Raw genomic sequence first — 18,190 nt, forward strand, 5'->3', positions numbered from 1 at the left:
AGATCCTTCAGCTGGTCGCAGCTGTTATGTATTCAGTTTGCACAGAATCAGAACATTTATTAGTTTATCTGCTCGTTATATTTGCATGTCAGGCAGGAACTATGACTTTGAAATTCTTTAACTTCTTCACATTAAAGTCAGAAAAGACAAATATGCCGTCTGTAGTTTTATTGAAGAGGGATATTTCAAGATAAAATGCTGTTCAAATTCACTTGTATGTTGTTTTTTTTTTATCCCAATAAAAACTCACTGGAAAAATGGAAGAGAAGTTGGACATTTGTTTAAAACGGTGAATCAGAAACCATTTTCTAAGGAAAACTTTTAGTTTTAATGCTAAACGTAGAATATTTAGGTTTATAGTTTGTTTTTAAGAAATACTGAGTGGAATCAGCAGCTAAATGCTGAATATTGATCAAGGACAATCAATAATTTGCGGAATACAAATTAGAAATTCACCGCCTGTTTTCCAAATATTGGTTCTTTGACTTGCTAAAACAAATTTCAGCTGATTTTAATTTATCTTAAACAAATTTAAATGAACAGTGAGAGGTTTATAGAATTAAAAACAAAGTGTGCAATTTGTTGCTCTAGTTTTGGTTTTAATAAGCCTGATTAGTGCAGTCAACATTAATAACCGTTAATATCAGATGTTAACCTTGAGTAGCAAAAAGCTGCTAATAATTGAAATGCAAACAAAAACAAAAACCTCCACACTTTCTGATCTTTCTTGTTGCAATACACAGTAGTAGTTATTAGCTGTTTAATAATAATTTTTGTTACTTTAATGTGTTGATGATGCTTTGATTAGTAAACCAGAGAATCATTTATCTGCGATCACTGAGTAACTTTGTTGAACTTATTTAACACCTGCCTGCACACTGACAGAGCTACCAACAAATTCAAATTTAAAAATAATTTTACCCCAAAGGGAAATTAAATACACTTTACCAGATGTTTGTTGTTGTCAGTATCCTAACATAAGTGCAGGAAATCTCCACTTGGACTTAAAATTTTAGCACGATATTTTGTGGTGCTGTTGTGATAACGATAAAAGAGACGATAAAAACTATTTGCTTCTATTTTTTAAGTAACTGTGGCTGTGACTGCATCTATCAAAGCCCCACAAACATAAATGCTGTCCTGGAAAATATTCCCATATGTGTTTTTTATGACACCGGTCAAATAAGAAGCCTGATTTTTATCACTAAAAACCACACAAATAATTTTTTCACCTTAATTTAACAAAAAAAAAATGGAGAAAAATAATAAAATGGACACATTTACGGGTTTTAGACATCAACTTGATAAATCAAAAATACTATCATGAGAATAAATGAGAAACAATCCGATAAACTCCCACCTCTATCTCCACATGACCCTGCATGAGGCTCTGTTTGGTTTGTTTGATTTTGGATCATTGTTTACAGCTGCAGTTCCTTCAGGCTGGATGAAGCTTTTGTTGGTCAGTGACAATAGTTTTTGCTGGAATGAACAACCAGTGCATAAAGCTGAACCAATCAGTGAAGTGATGATGAAGATCTAGAAGTTTCTGTTGGAATCATGTGCGTCTTTACAGGATATTTCTGGGCTTCCTTTGGATTGTGTGTCAAAATGGCAGCCCTAATTCTGTTGACCATGCCGAGTGATGCACTCGGACATTAAAAAGGATGGATCATGCCGTTCTTATCAACGCATTAGGCATACCGCGTTAGGCCCCAAATGACGGCAGCGACGGAACATTTGTGGAAAAAGATAAATTTGTTTGAATTTCTGTTTTAGCGTTTCTGCTTGATGACTCGTCATGAGACCGTCGCCGTGTCATTCCTAATCCATGTCACCTCATTGTGTCTCACATTGTCTCTGGAGGGGATTATGTGTTTTGCTGTGTGTGGAGGTTATAATCGAGGTCAAAGGGGAGAGATTTAGAGAGAATAGAGCCGGATAGACGGGCGTTTTCTCTCTGGCCTCTTTGGTAATTGCTGCAGCTAATTGAACCTCACTGCTGCAGAAAGGAAAAATCAGCTCCACTGACTTCAGGCTCTCATACTATTTATTTATTTTATTTATTAAACACTTTAGCCATCCATTTGTAAATGTACTAATGCAAAGGTGTCAAACTCAAGGACCAGGGCCAAATCTGGCACGCCAGAGCTTTTTATGCGGCCCTCTAGACTCATAAATAGAACCGTTAAGATAACAGTGTGCTTAAATATTATTACATCAATCAATTCAAAGCAGTTTTTATTCTTTTACTGACAAATTGCATCAACTATTCCCTCCAGTTTCTTGTGAATTATCGTGGAAATTCACACAAAATCAACAAATCCCTGGACTTTTTCCCGTTAATGCATAATGCAGATTTTTTGCAAAATGGTGGAAAACATTGGCTCTAAGTGGTTTACTCCCACCTACAGGTGGCAGCATTTCTTACTTTATACAACTAGTCATAAAAAGTTGCATTTACATCATACATATTTCTAAATTACTTTTTACAAACACTTTTTTAATTTTATTTAAATTACAAACACTTTTTTATTGCAACAAACCACATAAACAATCGCAGAATTCTAGAGGGACTGGAAAGATGTTTAATTTTAAGAATTTATATAATTTATATAAATTAACTAATTGGTTTTATCAATACATTCTGGCAGAACCGGCCCTTTAAGAACATTCATGATCTTTATTTGGCCCAGAAGGAAAAAAGTTTGACACCCCCGATCTAGAAAGTCAGTTTCGTTTTATGCGCTACATAATGGTGTTTCTGTTGTACGTTTTAACCATAATGGTGTTTCTGTTGTACGTACGTTTTAACCATAATGGTGTTTCTGTTGTACGTTTTAACCATAGTGGTGTTTCTGTTGTACGTTTTAACCATAATGGTGTTTCTGTTGTACGTTTTAACCATAATGGTGTTTCTGTCGTACGTTTTAACCATAGTGGTGTTTCTGTTGTACGTTTTAACCATAATGGTGTTTCTGTTGTACGTTTTAACCATAGTGGTGTTTCTGTTGTACGTTTTAACCATAATGGTGTTTCTGTTGTACGTTTTAACCATAATGGTGTTTCTGTCGTACGTTTTAACCATAGTGGTGTTTCTGTTGTACGTTTTAACCATAATGGTGTTTCTGTTGTACGTTTTAACCATAATGGTGTTTCTGTTGTACGTTTTAACCATAGTGGTGTTTCTGTTGTACGTTTTAACCATAGTGGTGTTTCTGTTGTACGTTTTAACCATAATGGTGTTTCTGTCGTACGTTTTAACCATAATGGTGTTTCTGTTGTACGTTTTAACCATAATGGTGTTTCTGTCGTACGTTTTAACCATAGTGGTGTTTCTGTCGTATGTTTTAACCATAATGGTGTTTCTGTTGTACGTTTTAACCATAATGGTGTTTCTGTCGTACGTTTTAACCATAATGGTGTTTCTGTCGTACGTTTTAACCATAATGGTGTTTCTGTTGTACGTTTTAACCATAATGGTGTTTCTGTCGTACGTTTTAACCATAATGGTGTTTCTGTCGTACGTTTTAACCATAGTGGTGTTTCTGTTGTACGTTTTAACCATAATGGTGTTTCTGTTGTACGTTTTAACCATAATGGTGTTTCTGTTGTACGTTTTAACCATAGTGGTGTTTCTGTTGTACGTTTTAACCATAGTGGTGTTTCTGTCGTACGTTTTAACCATAATGGTGTTTCTGTTGTACGTTTTAACCATAATGGTGTTTCTGTCGTACGTTTTAACCATAATGGTGTTTCTGTTGTACGTTTTAACCATAATGGTGTTTCTGTCGTACGTTTTAACCATAATGGTGTTTCTGTCGTACGTTTTAACCATAGTGGTGTTTCTGTCGTACGTTTTAACCATAGTGGTGTTTCTGTCGTACGTTTTAACCATAGTGGTGTTTCTGTCGTACGTTTTAACCATAATGGTGTTTCTGTCGTACGTTTTAACCATAGTGGTGTTTCTGTCGTACGTTTTAACCATAGTGGTGTTTCTGTCGTACGTTTTAACCATAGTGGTGTTTCTGTTTTACGTTTTAACCATAATGGTGTTTCTGTCGTACGTTTTAACCATAGTGGTGTTTCTGTTGTACGTTTTAACCATAATGGTGTTTCTGTTGTACGTTTTAACCATAATGGTGTTTCTGTCGTACGTTTTAACCATAGTGGTGTTTCTGTTGTACGTTTTAACCATAATGGTGTTTCTGTTGTACGTTTTAACCATAATGGTGTTTCTGTCGTACGTTTTAACCATAATGGTGTTTCTGTCGTACGTTTTAACCATAATGGTGTTTCTGTTGTACGTTTTAACCATAATGGTGTTTCTGTCGTACGTTTTAACCATAATGGTGTTTCTGTCGTACGTTTTAACCATAGTGGTGTTTCTGTCGTACGTTTTAACCATAATGGTGTTTCTGTTGTACGTTTTAACCATAATGGTGTTTCTGTTGTACGTTTTAACCATAGTGGTGTTTCTGTTGTACGTTTTAACCATAATGGTGTTTCTGTCGTACGTTTTAACCATAATGGTGTTTCTGTTGTACGTTTTAACCATAATGGTGTTTCTGTCGTACGTTTTAACCATAATGGTGTTTCTGTCGTACGTTTTAACCATAGTGGTGTTTCTGTCGTATGTTTTAACCATAATGGTGTTTCTGTCGTACGTTTTAACCATAATGGTGTTTCTGTCGTACGTTTTAACCATAATGGTGTTTCTGTCGTACGTTTTAACCATAGTGGTGTTTCTGTCGTATGTTTTAACCATAATGGTGTTTCTGTTGTACGTTTTAACCATAATGGTGTTTCTGTCGTACGTTTTAACCATAATGGTGTTTCTGTCGTATGTTTTAACCATAGTGGTGTTTCTGTCGTACGTTTTAACCATAATGGTGTTTCTGTTGTACGTTTTAACCATAATGGTGTTTCTGTCGTACGTTTTAACCATAATGGTGTTTCTGTCGTATGTTTTAACCATAATGGTGTTTCTGTCGTACGTTTTAACCATAATGGTGTTTCTGTCGTACGTTTTAACCATAGTGGTGTTTCTGTTGTACGTTTTAACCATAGTGGTGTTTCTGTCGTACGTTTTAACACTTTATTTGCATCAAATCAAATGTTTATTGAAGTTGAAAGTATATATCTGTAAATGAATGTTAAGTTGGACATTTGATAAAACAGCCGGTATAACTACATTTTACAATGAGACCAACATGCAGTTGCCAATAAAAAAAATATTAAAGGTAAATCAGAAAATGTGCAGCATGTTTTGAGAATAGTAATAGAATGTTTTGAGTTTTATTATTATTTCTGAATTCTGTAAAAGACACAGAAAGCTCAGCTGTCTGACATCCAAAAATTACAACAATGTCAAATCTCAAGCTTGTATGCTCACACGGCAAAAACACAAAATCCTACCAAATGTTTTTAGTCTATTTTCTAGAACAAATATCTTAATACACTTGAAATAAGACAAAATTCACCTACAAATAACTTTTAAGCAAGAAATAAGAACTTGTTTTAAAATAGATGAAAATGATTTTAGATATATTTTTATAAACATAAAATTAGAACTTTTAAGCAAGAAAGGAAATATTTTTAATAAAACTCCCTGTGTTTTAGATAATCTCCAAGTTTAGATTTAGAGTGATAAAAACCGGACTGCAGAAGTTGTTAAAGATGTCAGATGCATTTTAAAAACTGAAAGTGTTTCAGTTGACGCCATCTCTTTTTTCTTCTTTTTCTTTTTACGTTTTGCCATTTTCTCAAAGTGCTCCATATTTTGTTCGCCACTCAATAGTCTGTAACATACTCGGAGCTGGGCGCCAAGCTTCAGCCACTTATCTTTATTTCTGGGCTTCGTGATAATCGCTCGCTGTGGAAGCTCCTTCTGGCGTCTGCTGCGCTCCTGACAGCACCTCGGCGGCGCTTTGTGACCCGTCTTCATTTTGATTGTTTTAATGTCAATCCATCTCGTCCAACGTGGTTTTGGTATATTCTTGTCAGGTTAAGATTATAACCTGATTGTTAAGATCATCACCAGGCTGATATAAAGCATTTATTCTTTTATTCATGTGGGAATATTTTCGTGTAATGTTTCTGTTTGACTTTTCTCTGCTTTACGCATCTTTTCCCAAATGGTTCTGCTGTTTTCCTTCTTTCTCTCTTGCCTTCTTTCCACTGCTGTAAGAAACTGTTGAGTGTTGTTTCTTGACACGCCTACAACTGTTTGTGTTTAAAATCCTCTTCTGAATTAGATTTTCATCAGTTTGTGCTCCTTGTTAGTCTCTAAATCAGTTTAATCTGATTAGTCTTTATCGGTATTATTTCTTTTGACCATAAAATGCTTCAGAGCAGAGCAGCACCTGAAGCCAAGTTCTCACAGAAGCACTGCAAAAACACTAAATCTTATCAAGTATTTTTAGTTTAGTTGCTACTGGAAATATATTTCCAGAGAATTTCTCTTATTTATCTTGAAATGAGAGAAAATGAACTTACAGGTAACTTTCAGCAGAATATAGGAGCTTGTTATAAGTCAACAATTCCTTAATATTGAGGAAAAAGTTCTTGTTCCATTGGCAGATTATTTGACTAACAACATGGGAAAATATTTTGGTACAAGAAAACAAAATAACCTGCCAACTTTTTCATCAATATTGGGGAATAATTGACTTAAAACCAGCTCCTTTATCTTGCTGAGAAGTTACCTGTATGTTTTTTCTCTCTTATTTCAAGTTTACTTAGATATTTCCTGTAGAATCTAAACCAAAAATACTTGGTAAGATTTTGTGGTTTTGCAGTGTAAGGACTGGCAGGTTTATTGGTTTTAGGTGGGAAAATTTCTTTTACGGAGCTCAAATCTAGTTTGGATGATCTAATTTAATTGTGTTCGGACATACATGTGAGAATTAAGACTTCAGTTTCCAGTTACAAACACTCTGACGTGACCAGAGAAGAAGAACGTAACACGCATTAGATTGATAGTTAGTAGAAGCTGAAGCCATTCATGTTCACATGTTCTGACTTTGTCCTTTTGGCTGCACGTGGATTAGCTCGCCGTCATGTGATTACACCCATGACTGTTTTTGGATTCTGTTTTTAATGTATTTTTCTGTGTGTGAATCCTTTCGTTTGTGCAGAGGTGACTCGGCTGTGCGTTTATAGAAAGAATGTGTGAAGGAATGAAAAAGTCCAAATTTCCCTGCGTTTTTGCACTGGATCGCTGATGTGTGTGTGTGTGTGTGCGTGTGTGTGTGTGGTCCCCTCTTCCCGTCTCAAGTGTAAATGCATTCGGACCCAGAGTGTGTTCACTGACTGACCTACATTTCCTAAGCTTTTTGCCTCCGGCTTCGAGAGACTTTGTCATCATTTTGTTATCTCATCCGTCCAATCACATCCCCTGATCTCACTTGTCCAATTGCAGCGCGTTAGTAGTGGAAAGACTCCTCCACTCCACTGGAACCAGTGCTGGGAAAAAACAGCTCGTCACTTTTTAGAAATTGTCAACCAAATAGCACCGAGCCTTTGACATTCAGAGCATAATGATACCCCAAAACTCCACTTACTGCATCTGACATGAAAGAAGAAGAATAGTAAATCTGTGCATCTGGGAAGTAGGGAAAAAGGGGAGGCCTTAGAAAAGTCTTTGAAGTTTCAGATTGCTTTTATCAAAGCTAGCTTTGTTTTTAGCATGAATCTTGCATGAGCAGGTCTGAGGGAATCTGCCTTGTATGCATGGATGGATTTGACCACATTATGCAGCATGTGGAGGGAGGGAACAGATATTGGGCGTGTGTGAGTGTGTGTGTTTCCCTTTGATTATGTATGAAATCAGTCCGTACGTCTGCATACAAATCTTTTGATTTGTCATCTTTAAAGAAACATTATTTCCAGAAATGTCTTTATCCAAACAAAAAAGACCAAAAACCGTGGCACAGTAACCTGTAAGTGGCGCCGTAACACTGGCATGAAAACTAACCAAAAGCAGAAGAAAGATGCGATGCTTGTGGCAAAAGCACAATGTTTTCTGTCAGTGTTATTACTAGATTTTATCACTCTGGAACATGTTTATCAAAAAACAATCATGGGGCTTCTAAATTTATGTTTCTACATCAACATTAAGCCAAAATAAGTACTTTTTTTGCATATGCCATTCCTCTGGATGGAAATCAAGATGCTTTCTTGTTTTTTTTATATTTTCCTTTATGTTTAAGCAAAGCAAGAAGATTTTCTGATAATGTTTAATAACACTGTCATAGGTGCACCTGGCTAGTACCATGGAATACTTTATTTTACCGTTTGTCACAAATATAGTGGCCAACATTGAACATGGGAACCATTGTGTAACCCACAAGAAGGGTTACTTTAAATACCTTTAATAGTAGATGGCAATACCAACACTGCAAAAGTATAAGTAAGTTGGGCCTGATCAGGAGATTCTAAATTCGGGGGAGCCTAGGTGTGAACAACAGAGGAGAGCACACAATGTTTATAAAAAAGTAGAATTTAATTTTAAAAAAGTAGAATTTAATATAAACAACTTTTGTGGATCCACATTGTACAAATGAACAAAAATTGCATGCTTTTAAAAAAATAATTTAAAAAAATAACCCAGTCTTATGTGTCTGTCAAATGTTCTTTCAAAGTGTGTTTAGTCTTTCCAATATGTCTGTGAAATATTTTTTTTTTATGTTTCACGGCTGGTGACCAGTCGGGTCACTGTCTACCAGTTCACTTGGTCCTCTGGGCTGCGGCTCGCCATCCAAGTTCTTGTAAGGTTGATCTTGATGTCTCTGGCACAATGTTTCAAAAGTGCACCATAAGAAAAAAAAACCTGACCGATGCTTCAATGCTATATAACTACCAGGGATTTTTCTGGGCGTCAGCTGTTAGAAGCTTTTGGAGATCAATTTCCAGGATTCTTTGTAGAATTTAACAGAATCTTACATGGGATTCACGGAACAACCGTCAGCTCTCAGCTCTCACGGGAGTTAGACGCAATCTGAGCTAAATCTCAGCGCTGCAGCTAAAGGGGCGGGACAATCAACCTGATTGGCTGATGTGAAATAGACGGTGCCAGTTATTGGTTGTTTAAAATGTCACTAAAAGCAATCATTAAAGGGATATTTCACAGGTTTAAAAGATTTTTAGCACTTTTTTTTAAATCAATATCTAAGAACATATTTACAAACATTCTTTTTTTTTTTAAACTTAAATACTTTTTAATCTCGTTGTGGAATGAGACATTAAATCAACATCTATTCATTTTACTTGTGTTCTAACACTGGGTTACAATTGCTCCCCGCTGATGTTTTAGTGTTTGTGTGGGTAATTAGGTCGTGTCGTGGCATGGTGGGTTTCCACCAATAGAGCTGGATGATATGGCTGAGAAATATATCACGATGAGCATTTCATATGGGTCAATATCAATAATTATTGATTGTTTTTTTGTTTTACATATCTGAAATACTGCTAACGGTGACGTGTCCTTTCCTGTTTCATCCACAGTTTTGAAACTGTGGTTTGTTTTTTCATTATTTTTAAGCAGTTATGAGGGACAGTGGCGAAACCTGAAACTGCAGCTGTGGAGGTTACTCAGCATGTTGTTGCTAGGTAACCAAAGAGTGAGTGAGTTGCTAGGTAACCAAAGAGTGAGTGAGTGAGTTGCTGTCACACGATTTGTTCCCGACAAAGTGTGACATATTTATTTATACTAATTAAAATACTTGTTATAAGAAAACCGATTTTTCTAGACAATGTTTTAATTCTATTAATGAATAATAATTGTCTTAATTTAGCTCAAAGTTTATAAATAGAAAATTGTGTATCGCACTCACGGGACTATAGGATTACAACCTGACTGTAGCTCCACCCTCTCATCATGGACACGAAAAAAAAAATCACCTTTATTTTTACAATAATCACCTCTTCTATAAGATGTTATCAAACTGTAGAAGACTATATCTCGTGTGTTCATGGGGAACAATATTTTACTCTCTTTACTTATGTTTGATTACTGTACAGATTTTTTTTCCCAGTGTGGAAAATGTTGTTAAACCGTTTTTAATCTTTATTTCTTGTGATTCTCTTTAAATCATATACTACTTTATCGATTACAATGACATTTAAGAAGATAAAGAAATAAAAATACCTTCCTATAAGTATTTCTTTAAGAACATGAGAAAATTAGCTTATGGTACCGATTGTGCGGTTACAATGGCACTAACTTTGCTTAACTGGAAGCCTTTTCTCTGCCTACATCTCCCAGAATGCTTTGCAGTTCTGGATTGGAGTTCAGTGTAATTACTGAAAATTCTATTAGACATATTTTCTACTGATATTGATACCATGTCTACCACAGTATATATATGTTATGATTTATAGTCCAGCTCTATGCCTGGCCTGCTGGTTTGAGGTGCTTGGCGGGTTCCTCCTTCCCACTGCTCAGTGGTTCTGCTGCTGGGAGCTGATGTGGACACCCTGCAGCTCTCATTGTGCTTCTCTGTCTTAGTGACTGGGGGTCCCTGGTGTTTGTCTCCCTATTGCCCCAGAAGCTAATGCCAACAGCCCCTTGATATTCTGGGAGTTGATTGCGGCTAGGTCTGTAGCACTTTTTCAATTCCAGGTGTCAAAATAACACCAAGTCCACACAGAAGAGGACGCATACACGCACACACACACACACACACACACACACACACGTATACACTCAATATAAATAATCCAAAAGGTTGAAGGTCATACAAACACAATTTCATATTTTATTAATGCATCCTTTCTATTTTGATACCAGATGCAACGGTGATTTAATAAAACCAATCAAGCAATCAGGATAACATCTCCAGGGCGGCTTTGCAGAGACCATGCATGCAACCAGCTGGTTCATATAAAATGCCATGACGGGACGTGGAAAAACTAAAAAATATAAACTACATTTTGTATTTCACTGAGACTTGCCGTTAATAACATCTGAACTACTCAATGTTTTATGAGGGGTGTAAATTTAAGCAGTTTGTGGCATCATACCTATCTGATTGACAGCCTAGGGTAACGTATGGGGGAGGAGCAGATCTATAGTGTTCGCTCCATATGAACAAAGAGGAGACGGCACTTTCTATAGAATCGCACTTTAAACACAAGTAAATGTTTGGCCAGTTTCCCTTAACGTTAGCTAATGTCCAGTTGTGAAATCATAATCGATCTGAAAGGATTAATTTTTTTTTAATCAAACAAACAGATCACCTTTACAGTGGATTTCCCTTTAACCAGTTATTGATATGAAACCAATTGAAAATCAGTCGTTGAGTTTGTGTCGCTTTTGCTCGCCGTTAGCGCTTCAGCAGCTGAGCTTTAAGTGTGTGTGTTGTCACGAACTGTAACGGTTTTATAAGTGAAAAATTCATTTTTTATGCAGGCATTGGTTTCTTGGTGGAACGGCCTCAGGCGTTCACCTTTCGCACTTAGAAGCAGCTGCACTTGAACTATGTGTAACTTATCTCTGAGAGCGTGTGTGCGTGTGTGTGTGTGTGTGTGTGTGTGCGTGTGTGTGTGTGTGTGTGTGCCCCGTTAACCTTTCCGTTGCCTGCTTAAAATGCACACACGTTTACGCACACATGTACACAGCCTTTGTCTCTGCTCCTCTTCTGTCTGCCTCCATTTCCATTTAAAGGAGGGAGGATATGGTGGGGGTGGAGAGGAAAGGCGGGGGGAGGGCTCAGGTTGAAAATTACAATATGTATTTATGTTTCTCTGTATGCTGTTGCCAAGCAACAGTAGACTGAGGGTATTTACAGTTAATAAAAAGTGAGTGACATTAGCTTGGTGTATTAGAGGTACAGCACTCATTTGCTTTAAGAGCTGGAAGAAAGATAACGTGTGTTTGTGTGTTGCTTCTCGTCTGTTTGGGTTTTTGTACTTATTGTGTGTGTTTACAATAAATGTGCACACTCTTAACTTGTGTGAAAAAAACTGATTCTGTTTGATTTGTCTGTACTTTTTATTTCCGTCTGATTTTATTGGTTTAATATGTTTTGTTTGTTTAGATGTTTAGTATGTAGAAAAAAATTCACATAAAGTGCAGTGAACAAGTGAAGAAGTGTCTGCCTCCTGACAGATTGGTTTTGTTTTTCCTTCTTTGTTCTACTTTTATATTTCAACCTACATTTTTTTTTATCAGGAAACATGAGGAACCACAAAATGCAGATTCTTTCATTTATTAAATTATAAAAGCAATTTTGTCCTGTGTAAAAAGAAAAAGTGACGTTTTTTCTTTTTAAATCATGAATTAACTGTAATTAACTCCTTTTTTAAGCTTAATACGACTTGTCTGATCATTGACTCGCCTATGAAATGAAGAAATCACCAAAACAGAATCGGTTTTCAGTGTGAAGTATGTTACTTGAACATGAGGAATAGAAGAGAAACAAAAATGAAACAGTGGTGAACCTGGTCAAAAGTGGTTTTACATCTGCTGTGTAAACTAAAACATTAATTTAAAAAAGGACACCATAGCACCATCAGTCAGACATGACGGTGGTGGTGTGATGGTTTCATGCTGCTCTGGACGATTTGCCGTACGCTACAGACGATGCATTCTGCTCTGTTTTAGTTCCTGGCTGTAATGTCTGGCCAAAGTTATGTTTTGGATTGGCCTAATTTAAGTCCAGACTATTTTTAATTGGGACGCTGTGATGTAAACGACTCATTTCCACTGATTGCAATATTCTGATGGCAGTAGGGGTGGACGATATTCCCCCCCAAAAATATCATGATATATTTTCTAAATACCATGGTAACGATATGGCAGATGATTTTCTGCTTTTTCCTTCTTTCCTTTTTTGTTTTGGTGGTGGGGGAGATTTTATTTTATTTTATTTTACTTTATAAAGTCACTACATTAAAAAATATTCATATATAAAGTCACACAATATGTTTAATACAAAATAGATAAATAACTGGGGACAAAAGACAGCCTGAAATAAGATACTAAATGGAAATAAAAAATACTTAAATACACAAATTTAACAAACTGTTGTGGTTTGATTAGCACCAATTTTACAAGACGTTAAAAAGTGTCTCACCCTCACGTTTTTTTAAAAACACAAACATGCAAATCTAAGAATCTTGAATAATATTCTTGAAAGAAAATCTCCCTGTTAAAAATGCGGAACAACAAAATATTTCACTTTAAAAACCTGCTAACGGTAAATGATGGATGACGGTTTGGTTTGCATTCTGATAAATTAATCATATTCATTTTATAACTGCATTTTGCATTTACTCAGGTGATTTATTTTTTTCACTTCACCTTATTTGTTGTTTTGATGAATAATCTGCGAGCAGACATTAACATCTCATCTCTTTCTGTCACAGGCTTTGAAAGCATCTTGGAGGGCTTGTTTGGGCCGGGACTAGTCAAGGACGTCACTTTTTTCCAAGGTAAACACGCACTGAGCACCAACGGGCAAAAACACAACATGCTTTTACAAATCTTAACTTCAATTTCAAGAACATGAAAGGTAAATTGAATTTTTTAATTAAGGAGCTAACCTCACGAGGAGTCCTCTGAGTGATGACAATTATGAGTCACCGGAGTGTTTATTCCTGTTTTCCAGCTCAAACTGTTTTTATTCCTGTTTATTCCTGTTTTCCAGCTCAAACTGTTTTTATTCCTGTTTATTCCTGTTTTCCAGCTCAAACTGTTTTTTCTGCTTGTTTCAGATTCTCTTAGCATATACCACAATTTTTCAAATATGTACCTGTAAAACAAACAGCATTTAAATATGTACCTGTAAAACAAACAGCATTTACAGCAACTAGTTATTTCCCTTTCTCTGTTAACTGTGATGGATTTTTTTAAACTGTAATGTTGCCATTTGTAGCCCAGTTCAACCCAACTTATTTATTTATTAATCACCAATACACAACCAATGTCGACTCGACGCCAAGCAGATCTGATTGATACAGAAATTGGCTCAGTAGATTCAGACAGATTCTAATTTAGTTGCATGTTTTCCAATTTGATTCTTGCTGTTAAATAACAGAGTCACTAGTGTTTCGTAAAAAACTTTACTCTCAAAGGAAAGTGAGTTATTTGTACCGTTTGTTATGTATTGCCCATTTGTACCCATTTGTTTGAACTATCATACAACCTTTAATTATCTTTGTACTGTCTTATAAATCCTGTTTGTGTTTTTATGTTTTTTATTAACGGTATGTATTTTATAATTTGCTTGTTTTTATGTCAAGGTGACCTTGGGTTTCCAGAAAGGAGCCTACAAATAAAATGTATTATTATTATTATTATTATTATTATTATTATTATTATTGCGATAAATATCTTACCAAAATGAGATTTTGATTTGTTGTCATGATAAATTCCAATTAATGATCTTTAAAAATCCCTAAAATGGTTCGCACTGTTGGGATTGTTATTTTTATTCTTTTATTCCCTGCTAAATGAAGATTAAACTGCCAAAAATCTGTTCTGCAATTGTGCAAAATGTATGTATGTCTTTGCACAATTTTGGCATAATTACTGATCTGAATATGTTGTTCTTTCAGCAAGTGGCCTTTATTTTTGAGTCTGTAGTCACTGATTAATCGATTACTAAATTAATTGACAATTATTTCAGTAACTAATTGTGATTAATCCAATTAATCATTTCAACCCTAGATTAGTTACGCTCTTTGTGCTAATCCTGCTAAACACTTATAAGATGCTAGAAACAGATTAAATTGTAGACATTTAAACACGGTTTGATAGATAAATCACATCAATGAAAACCTGTAACTTTAAACTCTTTTAGGAACATTAATTTATTTTATTATGAATATTTTACCTTTGAGATATTTACATTTACTGGAAAAAAGTTGTTTTTTTCTTTCATTCTTAAAGGGAAATTGTAATCAGCCCATGATCAAAGTATTGCAAAATGCATGATCAGAAATAATCTCTCTAATTTTACCCGCTAGGCTAGTAGTAGTGCCTATTTTCTGAAGTAGTTTCTGCAAATACTTTGCCCCTTTTTTGTCCTTTTTTGGGGGATTTGCATGCATATAAAGTCCATTAGTGATGGGGAAACCTGCAGTATGTGTTATTTAGTCAGCCAAAACCTCCAGACCAATCATCTTCCTGCCCTGAGTGCTGGTGCAAATCAAATATGGATTTGATTTGCACCACTAAGCACCCAGCTTCGTCTCTCTGAATTTCTGTCTCTCCCTGAAACAAGGTCAACATGGCGGCCCAGAGTCATGTGACCCCTCCCCCACCAACTTACGGCATTTTTAGAATATTTCGGGCATGTCATTTTCACTCATGCATTACACTTCCACACATGCCCAAACTCTAGTAAAGCTGACACATTCTCAGTCACAGCTCAGACGTACATTTTTCACACCACCATGCGCACACACTAGCATAAAAGCTACATATGGAAATCTAACTAGGAGACGCTGACTGCAACAAAATGAATACATGCATACCGACTCTCAGTCTGCTATTCTTTTTTTTAACGAATACAGAATTACGTTCCCAGGTCCGTCCAGATCTGAGCCGTCTAATGACCTGCGGAGAAGTCCATCGCCTCAAACGAAGCGCTCCACGTTCACAAAAAAACAAGTAGCTGCAACGCTGAGCTGATTAGGTGCATTCACTCTAGCTGACTATTGACCAGGCCCGCACCAGTGTGAAGCCTCCTGTAAACACCGTCAATATTTTCTTTAGGGTGGAAAACTTGCGGGGCATGCGCACGAATACGCGGACAATGGTGAGAGCGAGGGGTCAAGCTAGCAGTGGGGCTGGAGCTAATTGGTGCCTTCCCAGGGATATTGTAAGTGGCACAACTGCAGGGTTCGAGCTGAGCTCACCTGTGACCTTTTCATTACCGCCACTGACAGAGCTGAAAGACAGAACAAAGAGGAAGCGGCAGCTAAATTATCTGGATGTTTCACAGAGAGCCGAGAGGAACTGACTGGAAAAGACAGACATGTCTGCTGTACATTAGAACATGTTTTAAATTACACACAGTTTAACTTAAACACACTGGCTGTGTGTCAGATTGTTGAAACTTTATGAATATTGTGATAATAAAGTGCCATCCAGGTGAAAAATAAAGATGCACCGATCCAATATTAATATCTGTATCGGTCCCGATATTGAAAAAAATTCTAGATTTGATGTCTGTGATCCAAAAAGGGAGATCTATTCAGTCTAATTCTATGCTTTGTTCTCTGAGCAATATTATACGTTATTTTATATTATATTTAGTATTCCTAATTGCTCTTTTTGAATCATTTGAATGAAGGTTTGTTGCTATTTATTTTAAAACCTATTGTTTTAGTCAGTTTCAGTTTTTTTTATTATTTATTTTATATTGGCTGTTTTATTCCTAACATTAAAAGTTGTTTTTACATGTTTGTTTGAGCTTGTGAAGCGGTTGGTGTATTCAAGTTTGCTGTACTGGCGCAGAGTCATCAAATAAATTTGTAATTCATTACAAATATGTCTGTTTAAAAAGAAACATTAAGTCAATTCTGTTTTTCTAGATCGGATCGGTATCAGCCGATAGTAAACCTTATGTCAGTATCGGAAATGAAAAAGTGAATCCGTGCATCCTTAGTTTGCTATCGGCAGGAAAGAAATGGAAACGTCTCGCCCTCTGGTGGTTTAATGGTGCATTGCAATAAACTCAGACCATTTCACTGAATACAAATTCATCATTTTAAATTTGATGGGCAGCCATTTTGTAGTTTACCTCTAAATTTATTATACATTTTTAATGTACACAGGCTTTTGCATCCAATATTAGAAATTAGCTCATGTGGCTAGCTTAGAGCTCTGTGTGTATATTCCAGACTATAGATCTTTACTGTAATTCTGAGATTTGACAACATTTCTAAATGCAGCTTCATGACAGAGATGGAAAGCTCGTAATAATAAACAGGCCACCTTTCTCTACTCTGTCCAGTCTTCCTGTTATCTCTTAAATTACTTCTTCCATCTCCGAGCTTCCTCTGACTTTCAGAAGCGTCCTCCAGCTAATGGCTAATTTGAGTTTTCTTTTCTTAGTCTCAACTTCCACAACAAAAAGTGTGGAAAAGTCAGACCTGCTGTGCATTGGAGAAAAACTATATATATATATATATATATATATATATATATATATATATATATATATATATATAAACATTATATATATTTTTTTATTATTTTAAACCAGTCAGACATTAGCTGATATATCAGTGAAGTTTCCCATTAGCAATTCAGAAAACCAGTGTGTTTTCCCTAATGGTTGTTCTGAGTGACCAGAAGGTCACTGAAGGAAGATGTTCATGAATCATTATCTATTCCTGTGTTTCCACTTATTTAATAAGATACAAACTATTAGGACTGCAGACAATGGTTTACTTTTGCATCTCAAGGCAGCCATATTGGATTTTACGTGTTGGTGAAGAACCTCTGACTTTCCATGTTCAGGGTTTTTGTTAATTTTTCATCTGACTTTTGTGTAGAAGTCAGACACCATAGTATCCTACCTTTTTTAAAGGAAGCAGATAGGTTAGTGTATCGTCTCTTCCTGGTGTTCTTGAAGGTGAAAGAGACTCAGTAGAAAGTAATATAGGACAGTAATGTAGTATTTTCAGCCTGCTGTTAATTTCTTCTTCAGCTCCTAATCATATGAACCGTATTCCCTCATGATCGACGCATTCTTCAAAGACGGCAGGCAGTCATTGTTCTTTGCAGCATGAAAATCAATTAGCAGAATTTTTTACGTTTCCATGGGCTGTGTAATCCACCGCCGTCATGTGATGGAGCCAGAGTCACACTCATGTGATGGGTTCCTCTTCACAACAAGTGTTTCATGCCATCCGGCAGCCTGGTGAGGAGGCATTTTCACCATATCATCAGCTTGTTTTTTAGGCGCCGGAAAGGGTGACCGCTTTGAGAAATGAACTCTTGATCCAACACGTACTCGATGCTCACAGGATGTAGTGACTGAGTATTGATTTCTCTCATGTGTTACTCTGTTTTTTTCTGTTTTTGTCTCTGCGTAGCTGAGTAAGCTCCTCGTTTTGTCCTCCTGTCACACTGCTTTTCTTCACTCGTCAGTCCTGCTTTCTTCACATGTCTTCACATGTTTTATTACTAAACAGAGCATTTTTGGCTCCGTTGTTGCATGTTTGCAACATG

At 36.2% G+C, this 18,190-nt stretch overlaps 1 protein-coding gene across 3 annotated transcripts in view; it reads left to right on the forward strand.

The window, feature by feature from the left end:
• lcor (ligand dependent nuclear receptor corepressor) overlaps window positions 1-18,190 on the forward strand; it is a 104,093-nt gene that overhangs the window by 56,661 nt on the left and 29,242 nt on the right. For all 3 annotated transcript variants that reach the window (XM_008418327.3, XM_017307632.2, XM_081610516.1), the window contains exon 2: window positions 13,372-13,437. In XM_008418327.3, the coding sequence (XP_008416549.1) occupies window positions 13,372-13,437 (66 nt within the window). The remainder of the gene's footprint in view (window positions 1-13,371; window positions 13,438-18,190) is intronic.

This window comes from Poecilia reticulata, chromosome 1 (assembly GCF_904066995.2).
Source record: "Poecilia reticulata chromosome 1, P_reticulata-male-v2, whole genome shotgun sequence".
Taxonomy (NCBI): domain Eukaryota; kingdom Metazoa; phylum Chordata; class Actinopteri; order Cyprinodontiformes; family Poeciliidae; genus Poecilia; species Poecilia reticulata.